The sequence below is a fragment of the Rana temporaria genome, chromosome 8 (assembly GCF_905171775.1).
Source record: "Rana temporaria chromosome 8, aRanTem1.1, whole genome shotgun sequence".
Taxonomy (NCBI): domain Eukaryota; kingdom Metazoa; phylum Chordata; class Amphibia; order Anura; family Ranidae; genus Rana; species Rana temporaria.
The window spans coordinates 116,576,055-116,595,112 of NC_053496.1; the positions used below are offsets into that span (position 1 = coordinate 116,576,055).

Here is a 19,058-nt window from a genome sequence, read left to right on the forward strand (position 1 = left end):
CGTGCTGTTATAGGTGCACCTGTGAAGGTGAGTGCTCAGGTATACAGTAGTGGAACTTGCACGCAGTGGTCACGGTGCTCCCCCTTATGGGTCCCCACTTACCAGAGGCACTAACCCCTGCAGGGGTAAAGTGCAAGTAGTCAGCCTCGGACGGCTCAGTGGTCTCCCGTAGTTCCTCAGTTATACTTGGGACCTCCTAGATGTAATGATGATGTTTTATCCGGATCCAAGGTGAGTAGTTGTTTTTAAAAGCCAGCAGCCCTCCGGAGAAAAAAAAACACACTGACATAGCGTGGTATGTTGGAATAGGTGCTTGGTTTATTAGCACTCACAAAGGCATGCAGGGTACATCAAAAATATAATAAAAAAATTATGAACATAAGAATACGTTTAGAGCGGGGGTGGTTGCTCTAAGGAATAAAAGTTTTAAAAACAAAAAAGATGTCTGTGGAGCAGCTAACAGCCTGTTAGCATGGCTCCGTCGCTGCACTGGGTAAGTCAGGAAGTATCGGCTATCGCCTGGGACCGGCGTGCGTTCCACTGATACTCCAGCTAAAAACCGGAAGTGCGTGCGTGTCTGCGTGTATCCGCTTTACGCGCGTTTCGTCATAATACGTCTTCAGAAGCGGGTGCACGCATCCAGCAGAAGGTGGCCTAAATAATAGGTTTCAATATGCAAAACCCCACCCACTAACAGCGGTAGCCAATCGTATTTTTCATGCGGGGTTCCCATCGAATCCGATCTTAATGGAGGTGTAACCTTTGGTTTATCCTGTTTGCATATTTACACCCTATTATCCTGACTGTGGCCGTAATGTACCGTAGTCATACTATCCGCAGTGTTTATGCGGGTCTGCCATCGCCACAATCGGTATAAATCAATATACATATAAACAGGCAACCTAATCTGCTACTTGCGCCATTAACTAGCGGTCATTTACAGAAATCAAAAAACAAATATATAGGACATAATAAAATATGAGTAAGGTAATTGAATATTAGATGTCCGTCTTATGTATATTAGAGACAAGAGCGTAAGGTTAATTAACATAAGCCCTGTTTTAAAGGGATACAACCAAACTGGTCATGGGTAGCTCAGCCCATGGGAGGAAGTCTGTATATACAATGCGCTATATTACCAGCACAGATAATTAGATATGTTTATTAAGAACATGGTATAACTATCCATCTAGAGATGCATACGTAAAAAACATGAGGGAATGCTAATCCCAAATGGAGGTAGCCATAAAGAGTTTGATAGCTCCAAGTTGGTACTAGTTAGAGGTGGCTTCACTTGAGTAAAGGCTATAATTCCTAGCCTTCTTAAAGGGGTGTTGTGAAGTTACATCTGGGTAATACAAAAAGGGGGTATATGAGAAAGTATGTATAAAAGACACAACTACGCATAGAGGTGAAAAGATATATATATATATATATATATATGAAATTAAATAAATAGTAGTGTATTGACTATGTATAAGGTAGGTGGTCGTCGGTTATCTATGGTATGTAAGCTGACATACCAGGCAAGGACGTACCATAATGTGGGGATTGTGAATATATATGTCAATGAATAGTGTATGCCCTCTTGGAGGGAATAGGTATTGGCCTTGGAGGCATTGCTGTATGGAAAAAATAAATAAGGCATTGGAGACATTAATATGTGAGAATGTCAATATAGTTACCCTGGAGGTCTAATTCAGGGGTTGGCCAGGAAGCAATTTAGATCAATGTCCTTATTTAACCCGTGAGGTGCCAGTGATCCCAGACGGTAGATCCAGCTGGTTTCATTCTGGGAAATAGCTGTAGTTTTATTACCACCCCTCCAGTTATCTTTTACAAGGTCTATACCGTAAAAGATCAGACCACTAGGGTCTTGGTGGTGGACCTCTTTAAAGTGGCGTGATAGATAGTGCTTATCATATCCTGTTTTTATCCTGTTTATATGTTCACGAATTCTCACTTTGAGGGGTCTGGTTGTTCTTCCTACATATTGTAGGTGGCAGGGGCATTCAATAATATACGTTACATGGGTGGTACTGCAGGTGATGAGTTCTCTTATTTTGTATTCTTTGAAGTCAGTTCTTGACTTAAAACTCATTTTTCGTCTTGGTTGTTTTTTACTAATCCTGCAGGGCAGGCATTTCTGGCATTTATAAAAGCCCTTAAGTTCGGGACATATACTAACTGGTCGCGGTGGGTCTACAACATTGTGCACAAGGTGGTGGCGGAGGGAGGGAGCACGCCTGTAGATGAAGTTGGGTTTTTTCCTTAGTATTTTGGAGAGGGCGTGGTCCTCTTGTAGGATCGGCCAGTACTTTTTGATTATGTGCTCAAGATCCTTATATTGAGAGTTAAAACCTGTAATGAATGCCACATCTGGCTTATTTTGCTTGTTCTTTTTCTTAGGTGCCAGCATGTTGTTCCTGTTCATATTTAGAACTTCTTCCTTCAATTTTATCAGGTTTTGCTCTTTGTATCCTTTTTCCTTGAATCGGTCTATGATTATATCAGCTTGTGTTTTATAGTCGGCAATTGAACTACAGTTTCTCCGCAATCTCATCATTTGTCCTTTGGGTATATTGGACTTCCACCTGGGATGGTGGCAGCTTGCTGATGGGATGTAGCCATTGCGGTCCGTTGACTTAAAGTGTGTTCTTGTCTGTAGTATTGGGCCGTCTTTAAAAATCTGAAGGTCAAGGAAATCTATACATTCTCTATCACATTTTCCTGTGAAGGTAAGGCCGTATCTGTTAGAATTGAGCTCTTCTAAGAATTTCTGAAAGCTGTCCACCGTCCCGTCCCATAGGATGATAATATCATCGATGTAACGCCGGTATAGCTTGATATGGGAGATGTTTCTGTTGTAAACGTATTCTTCTTCCCAACAGTCCATCAACAGGTTAGCAACGCTAGGTGCATAGCGTGCCCCCATCGCCACGCCCCTAGTTTGAACATAGTAGCTTTTTTTATACCAGAAATAGTTACATTTCATGGCCATTTCCAGCCCTTCTACTATGAAGTTGATCTGTTGCTGTTTGAGCCTGGTGTTCTGATGTAACGCTTTCTCCACCCCCATAATGCCATCTCTCTGAGATATACTGGTATACAATGAGTTGACATCGATATTGGCTAATAATAAATCTTGTACTTCACCAATATGCTGCAGTTCGTTAATAAGTTGCAGACTATCACGAAGATGTGATTTTCCCTCTTTGACAACAGGTTGTAGATATGTATCCAGATATTCTCCTAAGCGAGAAAAGATGGAATTGATCCCGCTTATAATAGGGCGGCCTGGGGGTTTATGCAGTCTCTTATGGATCTTGGGGGTGTAATAGATCACTGGTGTCTTTGTAGAATTAGAAACCAAATACTCTGCCTCCTTCTTATTGAGTATCCCCATGGTTGCACCCTTTTTGACAAACTTGGTCAGTTGTTTGATGAATCGTATTTTCGGGTTACCTTTTAATTTTTTATAGGTGTTTTCGACACTCAGCAGGTTTTTCATTTCTTCCTCGTAATCTATTTTATTTAGAATTACCAGTCCGCCCCCCTTGTCTGCAGGTCTGATAATCACATCATTCTTATTGCCAATCTCCTTAATGGTTTTCCACACATTTTTATTTTTATTTTTAAATTTCCTCTGTAATTTTCTTAAATCCCCCTCCACCATCTTTTTAAACGCTCCTATACATTGGTTGCCCGGTGTATTGGGGTTGAACGTGGAGTTGTTTCTCAGATTAGTTTGAGTGTATTCCGACGCCTCCATTTCATGCTCCTCTGTGTTGTTCAAAAAGAATTTGCGTAGATTCAGTTTTCTAAGAAATTTCTGGAGGTCGATGTATACCTCAAATTGGTCTAAAGTTTTTTCTGGGGCATATTTGAGGCCTAAATCTAATATGCGTAATTCGTCTTCAGTTAGTTGAATATTACTAAGGTTAAATATCCCTTTCCCTAGTGTTGTCTTGGGCGTTTTCTTCTGCCCTCCCCTACACCCTCTGGTGCGTTTTCTCTTTGTATTTGGTCCATTTCTCTCTCCTGGTTGTGGGGTCTGCTGTTCCATTGGTTGGAATAAGTTCCCTGACCTTGGTAAGGTTGGTTTCTTTGATTTTCCCCTCTTCCCGATGGTCGTGGCTGGGTACCCCCTCGGTTGCCATTCCCCCCTCTCCATCCGGGGTTTCCGTATCCTGTCCTTGGTCTCCATCTTCCTGGTGGACGGATGTTGGGGCCACCTCTGGGAAAATCCCCATAGTCCCTTGTATTTCTTCCTTGATGGTAGTATGGGTCATATGGGTATTGATTTCTTCCTGGGGGACTCCTGTTGCGACTCTGTGATCTCCACCTGGGGGGGTTCCTGTTACGGCTCTGTGACCTCCACCTAGGGGGGTTAGGGCTCCTTTGATATTCGTCATCTTGATATCTGACCCTTCTATTTACAGGTCTTCCTTGTTGCCCTCTCGGTGTATAGCCCATATTTTGTGTAAATTCCCTGAGTCTATTGGGTATTATCGGATCGGTGATGGAGCTGTCATCTGACTCATTCACTGGGATCAGTTCATTTTCATCCAGGAGTGTCTCATCAAGATTCTCAATGGGTTCATCAATTGAGGCTTGCCATTTGTAGACTTGCGCATTTTTATAGTCTAGAGCATCTCTTTTAAATTTCTTTTGTTTTTTAATCTGTATATCAGTATCATATTTTTTAATCACATCCTGCAGTTCTTTAGTTTTATCTTTGTAATCTTGTTGATCTGCAAATGGTAGTAGTAGGTTTTGAATTTCTTTTATACTTTGTTCTATTGTCTTAAGTTTAAATTTCCTCCTTTTAACTATTTTATGTAGGAGTGATTAAAAAATATGATACTGATATACAGATTAAAAAACAAAAGAAATTTAAAAGAGATGCTCTAGACTATAAAAATGCGCAAGTCTACAAATGGCAAGCCTCAATTGATGAACCCATTGAGAATCTTGATGAGACACTCCTGGATGAAAATGAACTGATCCCAGTGAATGAGTCAGATGACAGCTCCATCACCGATCCGATAATACCCAATAGACTCAGGGAATTTACACAAAATATGGGCTATACACCGAGAGGGCAACAAGGAAGACCTGTAAATAGAAGGGTCAGATATCAAGATGACGAATATCAAAGGAGCCCTAACCCCCCTAGGTGGAGGTCACAGAGCCGTAACAGGAACCCCCCCAGGTGGAGATCACAGAGTCGCAACAGGAGTCCCCCAGGAAGAAATCAATACCCATATGACCCATACTACCATCAAGGAAGAAATACAAGGGACTATGGGGATTTTCCCAGAGGTGGCCCCAACATCCGTCCACCAGGAAGATGGAGACCAAGGACAGGATACGGAAACCCCGGATGGAGAGGGGGGAATGGCAACCGAGGGGGTACCCAGCCACGACCATCGGGAAGAGGGGAAAATCAAAGAAACCAACCTTACCAAGGTCAGGGAACTTATTCCAACCAATGGAACAGCAGACCCCACAACCAGGAGAGAGAAATGGACCAAATACAAAGAGAAAACGCACCAGAGGGTGTAGGGGAGGGCAGAAGAAAACGCCCAAGACAACACTAGGGAAAGGGATATTTAACCTTAGTAATATTCAACTAACTGAAGACGAATTACGCATATTAGATTTAGGCCTCAAATATGCCCCAGAAAAAACTTTAGACCAATTTGAGGTATACATCGACCTCCAGAAATTTCTTAGAAAACTGAATCTACGCAAATTCTTTTTGAACAACACAGAGGAGCATGAAATGGAGGCGTCGGAATACACTCAAACTAATCTGAGAAACAACTCCACGTTCAACCCCAATACACCGGGCAACCAATGTATAGGAGCGTTTAAAAAGATGGTGGAGGGGGATTTAAGAAAATTACAGAGGAAATTAAAAAATAAAAATAAAAATGTGTGGAAAACCATTAAGGAGATTGGCAATAAGAATGATGTGATTATCAGACCTGCAGACAAGGGGGGCGGACTGGTAATTCTAAATAAAATAGATTACGAGGAAGAAATGAAAAACCTGCTGAGTGTCGAAAACACCTATAAAAAATTAAAAGGTAACCCGAAAATACGATTCATCAAACAACTGACCAAGTTTGTCAAAAAGGGTGCAACCATGGGGATACTCAATAAGAAGGAGGCAGAGTATTTGGTTTCTAATTCTACAAAGACACCAGTGATCTATTACACCCCCAAGATCCATAAGAGACTGCATAAACCCCCAGGCCGCCCTATTATAAGCGGGATCAATTCCATCTTTTCTCGCTTAGGAGAATATCTGGATACATATCTACAACCTGTTGTCAAAGAGGGAAAATCACATCTTCGTGATAGTCTGCAACTTATTAACGAACTGCAGCATATTGGTGAAGTACAAGATTTATTATTAGCCACCATCGATGTCAACTCATTGTATACCAGTATATCTCAGAGAGATGGCATTATGGGGGTGGAGAAAGCGTTACATCAGAACACCAGGCTCAAACAGCAACAGATCAACTTCATAGTAGAAGGGCTGGAAATGGCCATGAAATGTAACTATTTCTGGTATAAAAAAAGCTACTATGTTCAAACTAGGGGCGTGGCGATGGGGGCACGCTATGCACCTAGCGTTGCTAACCTGTTGATGGACTGTTGGGAAGAAGAATACGTTTACAACAGAAACATCTCCCATATCAAGCTATACCGGCGTTACATCGATGATATTATCATCCTATGGGACGGGACGGTGGACAGCTTTCAGAAATTCTTAGAAGAGCTCAATTCTAACAGATACGGCCTTACCTTCACAGGAAAATGTGATAGAGAATGTATAGATTTCCTTGACCTTCAGATTTTTAAAGACGGCCCAATACTACAGACAAGAACACACTTTAAGTCAACGGACCGCAATGGCTACATCCCATCAGCAAGCTGCCACCATCCCAGGTGGAAGTCCAATATACCCAAAGGACAAATGATGAGATTGCGGAGAAACTGTAGTTCAATTGCCGACTATAAAACACAAGCTGATATAATCATAGACCGATTCAAGGAAAAAGGATACAAAGAGCAAAACCTGATAAAATTGAAGGAAGAAGTTCTAAATATGAACAGGAACAACATGCTGGCACCTAAGAAAAAGAACAAGCAAAATAAGCCAGATGTGGCATTCATTACAGGTTTTAACTCTCAATATAAGGATCTTGAGCACATAATCAAAAAGTACTGGCCGATCCTACAAGAGGACCACGCCCTCTCCAAAATACTAAGGAAAAAACCCAACTTCATCTACAGGCGTGCTCCCTCCCTCCGCCACCACCTTGTGCACAATGTTGTAGACCCACCGCGACCAGTTAGTATATGTCCCGAACTTAAGGGCTTTTATAAATGCCAGAAATGCCTGCCCTGCAGGATTAGTAAAAAACAACCAAGACGAAAAATGAGTTTTAAGTCAAGAACTGACTTCAAAGAATACAAAATAAGAGAACTCATCACCTGCAGTACCACCCATGTAACGTATATTATTGAATGCCCCTGCCACCTACAATATGTAGGAAGAACAACCAGACCCCTCAAAGTGAGAATTCGTGAACATATAAACAGGATAAAAACAGGATATGATAAGCACTATCTATCACGCCACTTTAAAGAGGTCCACCACCAAGACCCTAGTGGTCTGATCTTTTACGGTATAGACCTTGTAAAAGATAACTGGAGGGGTGGTAATAAAACTACAGCTATTTCCCAGAATGAAACCAGCTGGATCTACCGTCTGGGATCACTGGCACCTCACGGGTTAAATAAGGACATTGATCTAAATTGCTTCCTGGCCAACCCCTGAATTAGACCTCCAGGGTAACTATATTGACATTCTCACATATTAATGTCTCCAATGCCTTATTTATTTTTTCCATACAGCAATGCCTCCAAGGCCAATACCTATTCCCTCCAAGAGGGCATACACTATTCATTGACATATATATTCACAATCCCCACATTATGGTACGTCCTTGCCTGGTATGTCAGCTTACATACCATAGATAACCGACGACCACCTACCTTATACATAGTCAATACACTACTATTTATTTAATTTCATATATATATATATATATCTTTTCACCTCTATGCGTAGTTGTGTCTTTTATACATACTTTCTCATATACCCCCTTTTTGTATTACCCAGATGTAACTTCACAACACCCCTTTAAGAAGGCTAGGAATTATAGCCTTTACTCAAGTGAAGCCACCTCTAACTAGTACCAACTTGGAGCTATCAAACTCTTTATGGCTACCTCCATTTGGGATTAGCATTCCCTCATGTTTTTTACGTATGCATCTCTAGATGGATAGTTCTACCATGTTCTTAATAAACATATCTAATTATCTGTGCTGGTAATATAGCGCATTGTATATACAGACTTCCTCCCATGGGCTGAGCTACCCATGACCAGTTTGGTTGTATCCCTTTAAAACAGGGCTTATGTTAATTAACCTTACGCTCTTGTCTCTAATATACATAAGACGGACATCTAATATTCAATTACCTTACTCATATTTTATTATGTCCTATATATTTGTTTTTTGATTTCTGTAAATGACCGCTAGTTAATGGCGCAAGTAGCAGATTAGGTTGCCTGTTTATATGTATATTGATTTATACCGATTGTGGCGATGGCAGACCCGCATAAACACTGCGGATAGTATGACTACGGTACATTACGGCCACAGTCAGGATAATAGGGTGTAAATATGCAAACAGGATAAACCCAAGGTTACACCTCCATTAAGATCGGATTCGATGGGAACCCCGCATGAAAAATACGATTGGCTACCGCTGTTAGTGGGTGGGGTTTTGCATATTGAAACCTATTATTTAGGCCACCTTCTGCTGGATGCGTGCACCCGCTTCTGAAGACGTATTATGACGAAACGCGCGTAAAGCGGATACACGCAGACACGCACGCACTTCCGGTTTTTAGCTGGAGTATCAGTGGAACGCACGCCGGTCCCAGGCGATAGCCGATACTTCCTGACTTACCCAGTGCAGCGACGGAGCCATGCTAACAGGCTGTTAGCTGCTCCACAGACATCTTTTTTGTTTTTAAAACTTTTATTCCTTAGAGCAACCACCCCCGCTCTAAACGTATTCTTATGTTCATAATTTTTTTATTATATTTTTGATGTACCCTGCATGCCTTTGTGAGTGCTAATAAACCAAGCACCTATTCCAACATACCACGCTATGTCAGTGTGTTTTTTTCTCCGGAGGGCTGCTGGCTTTTAAAAACAACTACTCACCTTGGATCCGGATAAAACATCATCATTACATCTAGGAGGTCCCAAGTATAACTGAGGAACTACGGGAGACCACTGAGCCGTCCGAGGCTGACTACTTGCACTTTACCCCTGCAGGGGTTAGTGCCTCTGGTAAGTGGGGACCCATAAGGGGGAGCACCGTGACCACTGCGTGCAAGTTCCACTACTGTATACCTGAGCACTCACCTTCACAGGTGCACCTATAACAGCACGGACTTTATCACTCCCTGGATGGCCTTTTTCATAGTATTGTTGCAATAAGTTTTTTCACCGCATACATATTGCTGGACTATATTTTTCTGTACTATATATGCACACTATTGGACTATTACAATATATATTTATTTACAAGTACCACAATTTTGCATTTTTGTTACATGCTCATCCTTTTTGTCACATGTATAATTCGTACGTATTTTATTAGTATTATTTATTTATATTTATAGCACAGTGGAACCCTCACAGGCTAGTTCTTAGCCTACTAGTGATATTTTTACATACCTTCACCCCATAACATATATATATGTGGGGGGGCATTTTATTTAATATTGTATTTTCACTATAATATTTTGTCGGAATACAGGTCTGTTTTCACTTACTGTACTGACCACTACACGTTACCTCACACCCATTTGGGTTACTGTTCACAATTATTGCTGTGCCCAGTTGCAGGTAGGGCAGCGCCACCACCCCTCCATACGTTCATTTATTCTTTCGGTTTTTCTTGCAAGGTTCCTGTTACTATCTTAATTAAGGACTCTGACAGATTGCACCTATAGATTGTTCTTTGCGAAGCAATTGGAGAACACATTCTTGTGAATTCGTTTGTGCCCCTGATTATGATTATAATCTCCGCCTATCCTCTTATCTTCTACTTTTAAAATAACACGCCATGAGCTCCTGAAAAAGCATATTTTCAATACGCGCAACATGTCGAGCTGAGCTGTACATGATACCGTGGGAGTCCACTCCATAGGGCAGGGGGGGGGGGGCAATTGACCCCCCCCCCCCTGGAAAATCAAGAAGGTGTTGAGTCTCGTGGCCGTGGGCTGTCGGAGCAGTCCCAAGCCAGATTTCACACAGGCACAGCAAGCAGAGTGAAGTTGTCTCCCCTCCAGTGTTTATGCTGATGGCTGATCTGAGGTACTGTCTGTGCTGGAGGGGGGGGGGGGTCCTTCTGTGCTGGAGGGGGGGGGGGTCCTTCTGTGCTGAAGGGGGGGGTGTCCGTCTGTGCTGAAGGGGAGGGGGGGTCCGTCTGTGCTGAAGGGGGGGGGGGGTCCGTCTGTGCTGAAGGGGAGGGGGGGTCCGTCTGTGCTGAAGGGGAGGGGGGGTCCGTCTGTGCTGAAGGGGGGGGGGTCCGTCTGTGCTGAAGGGGGGGGGGGTCCGTCTGTGCTGAAGGGGGGGGGGGTCCGTCTGTGCTGAAGGGGGGGGGGGTCCGTCTGTGCTGAAGGGGGGGGGGGGTCCGTGTGTGCTGAAGGGGGGGGATCCGTGTGTGCTGAAGGGGGGGGGATCCGTGTGTGCTGAAGGGGGGGGGGATCCGTGTGTGCTGAAGGGGGGGGATCCGTGTGTGCTGAAGGGGGGGGATCCGTGTGTGCTGAAGGGGGGGGATCCGTGTGTGCTGAAGGGGGTGGGGGGGGTCCGTGTGTGCTGAAGGGGGGGGGGGATCCGTGTGTGCTGAAGGGGGGGGGATCCGTGTGTGCTGAAGGGGGGGTCTGTACAATCTCTAGACTATATTTGTATGGGCATGGAGTGAAGCTGAACTATCTCGAGAGCTATTTCACACTGCCAACTGGCCGCGTTATCGGTAAAGCGGCACTAAAGAGCTGCGTTTTAGCTGCGCTATTTGGCCGCAAGCGGGGTGCTTTTAACCCTTACTAGTGTTTGAAGAAAGGGTTAAATGCGACTGTGTATCGCCGCTGCCGAAGCGCTCCCCCCTGAAAAAATTATAGCGGACGCCCATGCATGATACATCACCTTCCACAAACTATACAGTTAGATATATATATATATATATATATATATATATATATATATATATATAATCTCTCTCTCTCTCTATCTATCTATCTATCTATCTATCTATCTATCTATCTATCTATCTATCTATCTATCTATCTATCTATCTATCTATCTATCTATCTATCTATCTATCTATCTATCTATCTATATATATATATATATATATATATATATATCTCTATCTATCTCTCAGTAGGAAGTGACCCTGGTGTGCTCTTCAATATACTGTACCTTTCTGGTTTATAGGTGGTGTGTTAACTTTTGTGTTCTTTGGCCCTTATAGGAACAGCCATTTTGTTATCTATGTTTTTAATTATTTTGTATGTTTCTCTTCTAATCTACATAATTTTTAATCTTTATTGCACCTTAAAGTCCTCCATCTGCCAACTGATTCAGTAACCATAGATCTAGGTTTGTCCCAAGCATGTTTGTATCCACCTACTGTTGACTGCCTCGCTACCTCTGCTGGAAGTCTATTCCAAGCATCAACTACTCTATCACTAAAATAATGCTTTCTAAGATCAGTTTTGAACTTTCTCCTGTTTTGAGGTCATGCCCCCATGTTCTTGACCTTGGTTTCAAATTGAACATCTTGCCCTCTTGGGCCCTTTTCGTCCTTTTGATGTATTTAAAGGTTTCAATCATGTTTTGCTTTTCCCTTCTTTCCTCCAGACTATATATTTTCCTGAAGTCGCTCTCGATATGTTTTATCCCCCCAAATCTTTCAACATTTTTGATAGACTATTTTTATCTGATAAATGTATTTTTGTAAGTGAGGACCTAGTTGTTTAAATGAGGTCTCACTAAAGATCTATATTGGGGAATCAAGACCACCTTCCTCCTGCGAGTTATTCCTCTAGTGATGCATCCTAGAATTCTATTCACTTTTCACACTGCTCACACTATTTGCGCACGCAATCGTGTGGGATTGGTACCCCAAACCTTTTCTTCTTCTGTGGCGCTGGTCAACATTGTACCCCCGATACTGTACTCTGTCATGTGGTGTTTTTCACTTAGAAATATTGAACTGCAGTTTCTACTGTTTTGACCAATCTTCCAGCAATACCAAATCATGTTTTCATGTTAGACATCTCCAGGGACATGAACTCTATTACACACCTTTGTATCATCAGCAAAAACGCATACCTTACCCAAGAATCCTTAAGTTCTATCACTTGCATATAGATATAATGATATAATGACTTGGTCCATTTGGTTCTCTAGAGGCCTCCCTTTGAGAGCATTTGGGATATTTCTTTTTGCTTACTTTGGAAGTTTCCTCTGTAAGAACACAAGCGCAGCTGGGGAGATCCCTGCATCCACATTGTTGTGTTGATGTAGGGGTCTGTCAGGTTTTTTTTTTTCTTTTTTTTCCAACTTGCTTCTTGTGTGTGGACAACCTTTGCCTTACATTTTGGATGGAGTAAGGTAGGGTTATTCCCCCTTTTGCCATTTGTGTTCCATCGGGGTGATTTCTCTTCCTGCCCCATAGCTGGAAGATGTTCCCTCCTATTCCTGTTCTAAAGACAATCCACAATTTAGATTTTTATTTTCACTTCTAGTGTAAATGGTCTGAATGTGTGAGGGTGCATCTCCCTTGGGCTTCATGTAAACTACAGCTCCTAACCTTGGCTTTTTTTTTTGTGCCAAACCTAAACTCAACTCCATAAAAGCATGTTTCAATGTACACACAGGCTTTGACCAGAGTTTAGGAACCCCTGCATCTCCCTCTCCTAAACGTGGAAGAATCGTGTTCAGTATAGGAACGTTTTGCCCGCCGGCACGAATTTGCATTTTGCGACGGTCCAAGTAGGCTGTGTACATGAAGCCCAATGGAGGTACAGACTGCAATAAAAACTTGACAGAAGTTCTGATTCCTCTCCGCTGTACCCAAAACCTAAAGATTTTTTTTTTAATGTAGTATAAATTTAAAGTACTGCTACCTCTGACGACTAGTCTCATAGTCTCGTGAGATTTGATAATGTCACTACTGTTTGTGTTTACAGGTCTTCAGGTACAGTAGACAGGCATTCATCCATTCTTTGTAATTCTCACCTGTTGATTCTGAATATTAACCTACCAGCCAAGGGTCAGCTTTCACATGAGAAAGCACAGCCTGCTACTCCACCAAAATGGCCTCCACACAGAAGCGCTGTGGTGTGGGAAACCATGCATAGTAAATCGGGAATAGTGAAAATATCAGCTGCAGGGGGACCACAAGCAATATCAGATCTTCTGAGTGAGGCCCAACACATTTGTTTTCCTTTTCCCACATTTATAATTGTTACCCATTATTTTTATGTGCGTTTTTGTGTTTGTAAAGGACCTGCCTTTTTTTCACTTGCTCTAAACTATTATGACAATTTGATCAAAGTTCAGCCATTTGACTCTTATTGCTAGTTATTTGCAAAACTGTTACTAAAAATAAAAATTACAAAGTAAATAGCGAGTTAATAATTAAACATTTATATTTGTTTGACATGTGATGTTATATTTTCAAAACCAAGACAGGCTTTGTGGAAGGCTGAGGCTGACTTCAAACCATTTCTAATAGGACCTTATTTTTCAACTTACCATTTAGAGCATTTTTTGTAAAACTTTGGTGTTTATTTTTTTTAAAGTCTGCTGCTGGTGAAACAGTAAATCAAGCGCAGTGGATTCTATCTTGTTCCACCTTGTGATCCATGGATGTGGTTATGGTGTTTAGAGACTATTGCCTGCAGGTTGTCTCCTCGAATGCTCAGCGCCTGGCATAAGACTTAAAATCAGGGCCTGGTTTCTGTGTTCATTTAATTTCCAAATGAAACACTCTACTGAGTAAATGCTTGCAGCAGGAAAAAGGAATATCTTAAAATGGATTTGTTGAGTGTCTGGAAAACCTGCCTGCATATTCTCCTCTAACTGCCAAAGGGATTTGAGTCTTGAGTTTATTTTGTTTCTAGTCTCTACACAGAGAATAAAATCGTTTTCCACACTTCTTTTTTTTTTTTACTAACACAAGCAAAAGTGTGCTCTTTACAGAATGGGCAAGGTTGGCAATGGAGGCAAGTATGCTGTTAAAGGGTTACTAAAGGAATTTTTTTTTTTTTTAGCTAAATAGCTTCCTTTACCTTACTGCAGTCCTGGTTTCATGTCCTCATTGTTTGTTTTTGCTTTGATGTTGCTGTAAATCCTCTCTGTTCTGGACACTTCCTGGTTGTCTCTTTCCTGATCACCACAGTACTGGGAGATTTCTCACGGTCACTAATCAAGGAGGTGTGATTACGGTGTGTAAAACGAAACTGGATTGGTGCTGAGGAGTTTTAGGCAAAGTATCACTGCTTTCTATTGGCTGACTGCCCTCTAGTGGCTCTCTGTACATCAGAGAACCAGCAAAAACGAAACTAAACTGTAGGCACATTATATGATTGGGTTTTTTATCTATGTTTAATCATTTTTAAAAGGAATCAGTTAACGTTTATGTCTCTTTTTCCTGTAAACAGTCATTTCAGCTAAAAAATTGTTATCCTTTAGTGACCCTTTAAGAGCACGGGGTTAGGGTGATGGCAGGTGCGGTACTAAGAACAAATGGGTTGGTATGGTGGCAGAATAAGTGGTGAGAGGTTATAGATGGGAGAGGGAACATACTAATGTGGCTGCAGAGATCTGGTGGTGGCAGTATAGGTATGGGGGTGTGGGTTTTCGGGGCATAGGGAGTTATTGAACTTTTAGCACACTCATGCAGTTTGATACAAATGCTTTCTTTGAAAATATAGCCTTGCATCTATCGATTGTTGCTGCTACTCCCATGCATGCACTGTTTTGAGCACGTCTATCAAGCATGCATGGTACGATTGACGTCGGCAATATGGTGACGAGAACCCACACTTGCGTGGTAGTATCCAGTCTCTTAGGTCAATGGTTCTTAACCTTAGTCCTCAGGTACCCCCAACGGGTCATGTTTTGTGAATTTCTCTTGGATAAAATAGCTGTCCAAAATACCAAGCCATTGAGTGATTTAAAGCACCCGTGTAAGATAAAGGAAATCCTGCAAACATGGTCTGTTGGGGGTACTTGAGGGCCGAGGTTGAGAACCACTGTCTTGGGTCACTGCTGCACATGCACAGGATCTTGTCGCCAGTTGCGGACATCGCACATCAGGACAGTGCAAGTGTTCCATTTACAGGACCAGTGCATGCATGATGCATAACTAACATCTGCAATTTGGCAGCAAAATCCTGCGCATGTTCAGTAATGACCTCAGGGGTCATTCGCTAACTACAACTTAACGTCTGCTCACCTGCCATAGTGAGATGTTACCCTAAGGACATCTTCAAGAATTCGGAGGATAGAATTACTTTCACATTTTTACTTGGTAACTATTCAATTCAACTGCCTGCCAAAATATGTATCAATAAACTAATACTTTTACTATAATATTGTCTTGACCAATAAATATTGATTTTTAACCCAAAACTATGGGGGGGAACTGTAACCTACATACGGTGCTTTAACTCCTCCTGCACTTAAACAGGATTTTTAGCTCAAATTCCAGGGTCTCCATTTTCAGATATAGTGCTGGTAAACAAGTGCTCTAGCTGGATTTTTATGTTGGAAATAAATATAATATAGAAAACCGTACATCCTTTTATTTCCTGATTTTAATGCAGAGGAACCCAGCTCTGGGAAAATTAAATGGCAATGGGGCTGTGATGGTTAAAAACTGCAAACGGGCAACTCTTGTAGAAGACATATGCTGTATGTTGCAATACAAAACTTGCCTGCTTGCAGTTCTCTATTGAATGTACACCAAGGTGTGCATGCGCAGCTGGTCATGCAATCCTGACACTCTGGCTAGACTACATGTGCAAGATTAAACCATTCCCTCACTGGCCAAACAAGAGGCTGAAAACCCAGCACCTGGAAGTGGCCAGGGAGAAGATGACAATGGCTGGTTAGGGATGTAACTGCCACATCACTGGCAGGCGGAGGTAAGTATTTCTTGGAGTTTAGTTATCCTTTATGCAGATAAGGGGACTCTTGTATTGTGGGGTGGAGACTGCAAATCTGGCATGGTGAGTGGAAACAGAGCCCCTGCCGGCCCTGATTGCATGATTGGGTTGCATTGCCATTATCTTGCTTGTGTGCGCAGCTAAGGAGTGACTGTAGATGAAAACAAACTGTGCAGGTTTGACTAACGTTGAATTGAAATTGAATGATGCCCTTGCTATAGGTGTATACATTCCTGAAGCCTGACTGGAATACTGGGATATGAGCTACACAGAGGAGCACAACGTTGACGTATGACCCCCTCCATGCTCTCTACCTCTCTCCTCTTGGCGATTCACTCTGCGGATGTTAAGATAACACTGCACTTTTGAAAAGGACTACTGCTTTTCCTGTGGTTACCCCCCCGGTGCTTAGCGCCTAAGCAATTTGGCATTTGGAGCTCTACAAAGCCAAGCGCAAGTTGGAGGGACATTGGATGGGGCTCTCGTCACTCATCTATTGTTTACCAACAGTTTGTGTCACAGTCCAACCTTTTTTACCACTACATACAATGAACACCTACCCAATGCCCAGAAGGCTGGCTAGGTAACACTGTTGTATATACCTTATTCTACTACCAACGGTCAGATAAAAGTTTTTTCAGAAATTCGATTGATCCACCTTTATGCTCCTGATGAAGCGTCCTGTACGCGAAACATGTCGAGAGTAAAAGCAAGATCTACCATCCCACATATTGAACTCAGTCTCAAGAACTAAAAGTTTATATACACCCTCTGATGCTATACGTCCTCATGTCATGAGTGCATCTGCATAAGTATAAGCTTTTTGAAATACCTTGTTATATATACTGAGATCATATGTTGACACTATACTGTTTTATTAAGTTGTGTATACAGTTTTCTTCACATGTGCTTTTTATAAATAAATATTTATAGATCTTTTACATTAACTACTTGTACCGCCAAAAGTCCATTTTATTAGTCCAGATTAATTTCCACTTTCACTCCTGGGATATTGCCAAGATGTTCCTAAGAAAGGCCTAGTCATTACTGGTCACCGCCTCCATAACACGAGTGAGCGCTCAAGTGCTAAGCTCAGAAAAACCGCATTGGGGGGAGAGGGAGCAAGTAAATGGTTTGAATTGGAGAAAAATCTCACCCCTGTGATGGTGGAGGTGAGCTGTGATGATTGGGCCTCATTGAGCAAAGTTCTGGGAGTATCCAGTCAGGATTTGGGAGGCCTACACATATAGCAAGAGCAGTATTCAATGTTAGTCAGAGCTGCACGTTTTTTTTTTTTTTGTTATCTTTAGACACCCCTTACCTGCATAGGCATTTATTACATGAACGAACCCTTTAACAATTAACAACCCAGCAATTAACCTAACCCCCCTTCCCTCAATGTTATTACTCCAAAACGTTGACCCTAATGATCCTCCAGGATTTAACCAATGTAAACACTGCACCAAGAATACATGGTCTGTACTGTGTTTGTAAATTGATGGTAATCATAAGACAATTGGTGAAAGATGATTTCTTGTACATTAGTTCAGTTGATTCAAATGATTGCATCTGTTGTGTTACTGGAAAGAACTTTTATTTATGAAATGTCTACTTTGTACATGTGGGTTAATTGGAATTTCTTTACCAACCATTTTCCCCCCCCCCATAGGTCAGAATTTGGACATTTTTCCACATAGGACTGGAACAAAATCAAACTCGGACCTAAAGAAGCTGGAAAATGGGGTGACATTAGCTCCAGAAGACACACTACCCTTCCTAAATTGTTACTGCTTTGGTTACTGTCCTGAAGATGCGACAAATAACACTTGCATGTAAGTTTATACACTTCTGGTCATTGAAGTCACTGTATAAGATCATCCAATTCTAATGTTATGCAGGAAATGTCACTTGACTAGCGTCAAGGTTGAATGCTTTTCACATTGCCAGATTGGGTACTCCTAAAAGGCTTCTTGGTGACAAGGTATCATTCATTGTGTTTAACCTTTTATTTATACATCTCTTTGCATGGCATACTCCCTGTAAACTGCAGAAGTAATGCTGCTTGGGCATGACTGATTTAAGAGGTCTGCATAAAAAAAAATTGCAGATCAACTTGATGGGCAGAGTTAAGAATATTTGACCTGCAAAATTACAGACTCGGACATCGCTATCTTAGAATACCAGGTTACTCGGTAACAGAAGATGTATTGGGCCCCTTTCACGCTGGGGCACCGGCGGTAAAGCGCTGCTATTTTTAGCTGCGCTTTACCGTCGTTTTCGCTGCACTATTCGGCCGCTAGCGGAGCGCTTTTAACCCCCGATAGCGGTCGAGAAAGGGTTAAAACGCCCGCAAATCGCTTTACCGGCGGTTCTGCGGCGCTGCCCATTGATTTCAATGGGCAGGAGAGCTGTAGGAGCGGTGTATTCACTCCAGCGCCTCAAAGATGCTGCTAGCAGGACGGTAAAAAAAAGTCCTGCTAGCAGCATCTTTGAGGCGCACCGCTCCAGTATAAAAGCCCTCAGGCTTTCACACTGGAGTGAATGGAGCCGCTTTTTCATGGCGCTTTGCAGGCACTATTTTTAGCGTTGTAGTGCTTGCAAAGCACCTCAATGTGAAAGGGGTCTTATAGTGTAATATCAATCACTAATAATAATTATTATATTCGTATTTGGTATACCAAGTAGAAAGGGTTTCATGAATGTTGCTTA

General features: G+C 42.1%; 1 protein-coding gene across 3 annotated transcripts in view; it reads left to right on the forward strand.

The window, feature by feature from the left end:
- The window catches only part of BMPR1A (bone morphogenetic protein receptor type 1A), a 132,011-nt gene that overhangs the window by 84,658 nt on the left and 28,295 nt on the right, over nt 1-19,058 (forward strand). For all 3 annotated transcript variants that reach the window (XM_040320525.1, XM_040320526.1, XM_040320527.1), the window contains one exon: nt 18,019-18,181. In XM_040320525.1, coding sequence (XP_040176459.1) covers nt 18,019-18,181 — 163 coding nt within the window. The remainder of the gene's footprint in view (nt 1-18,018; nt 18,182-19,058) is intronic.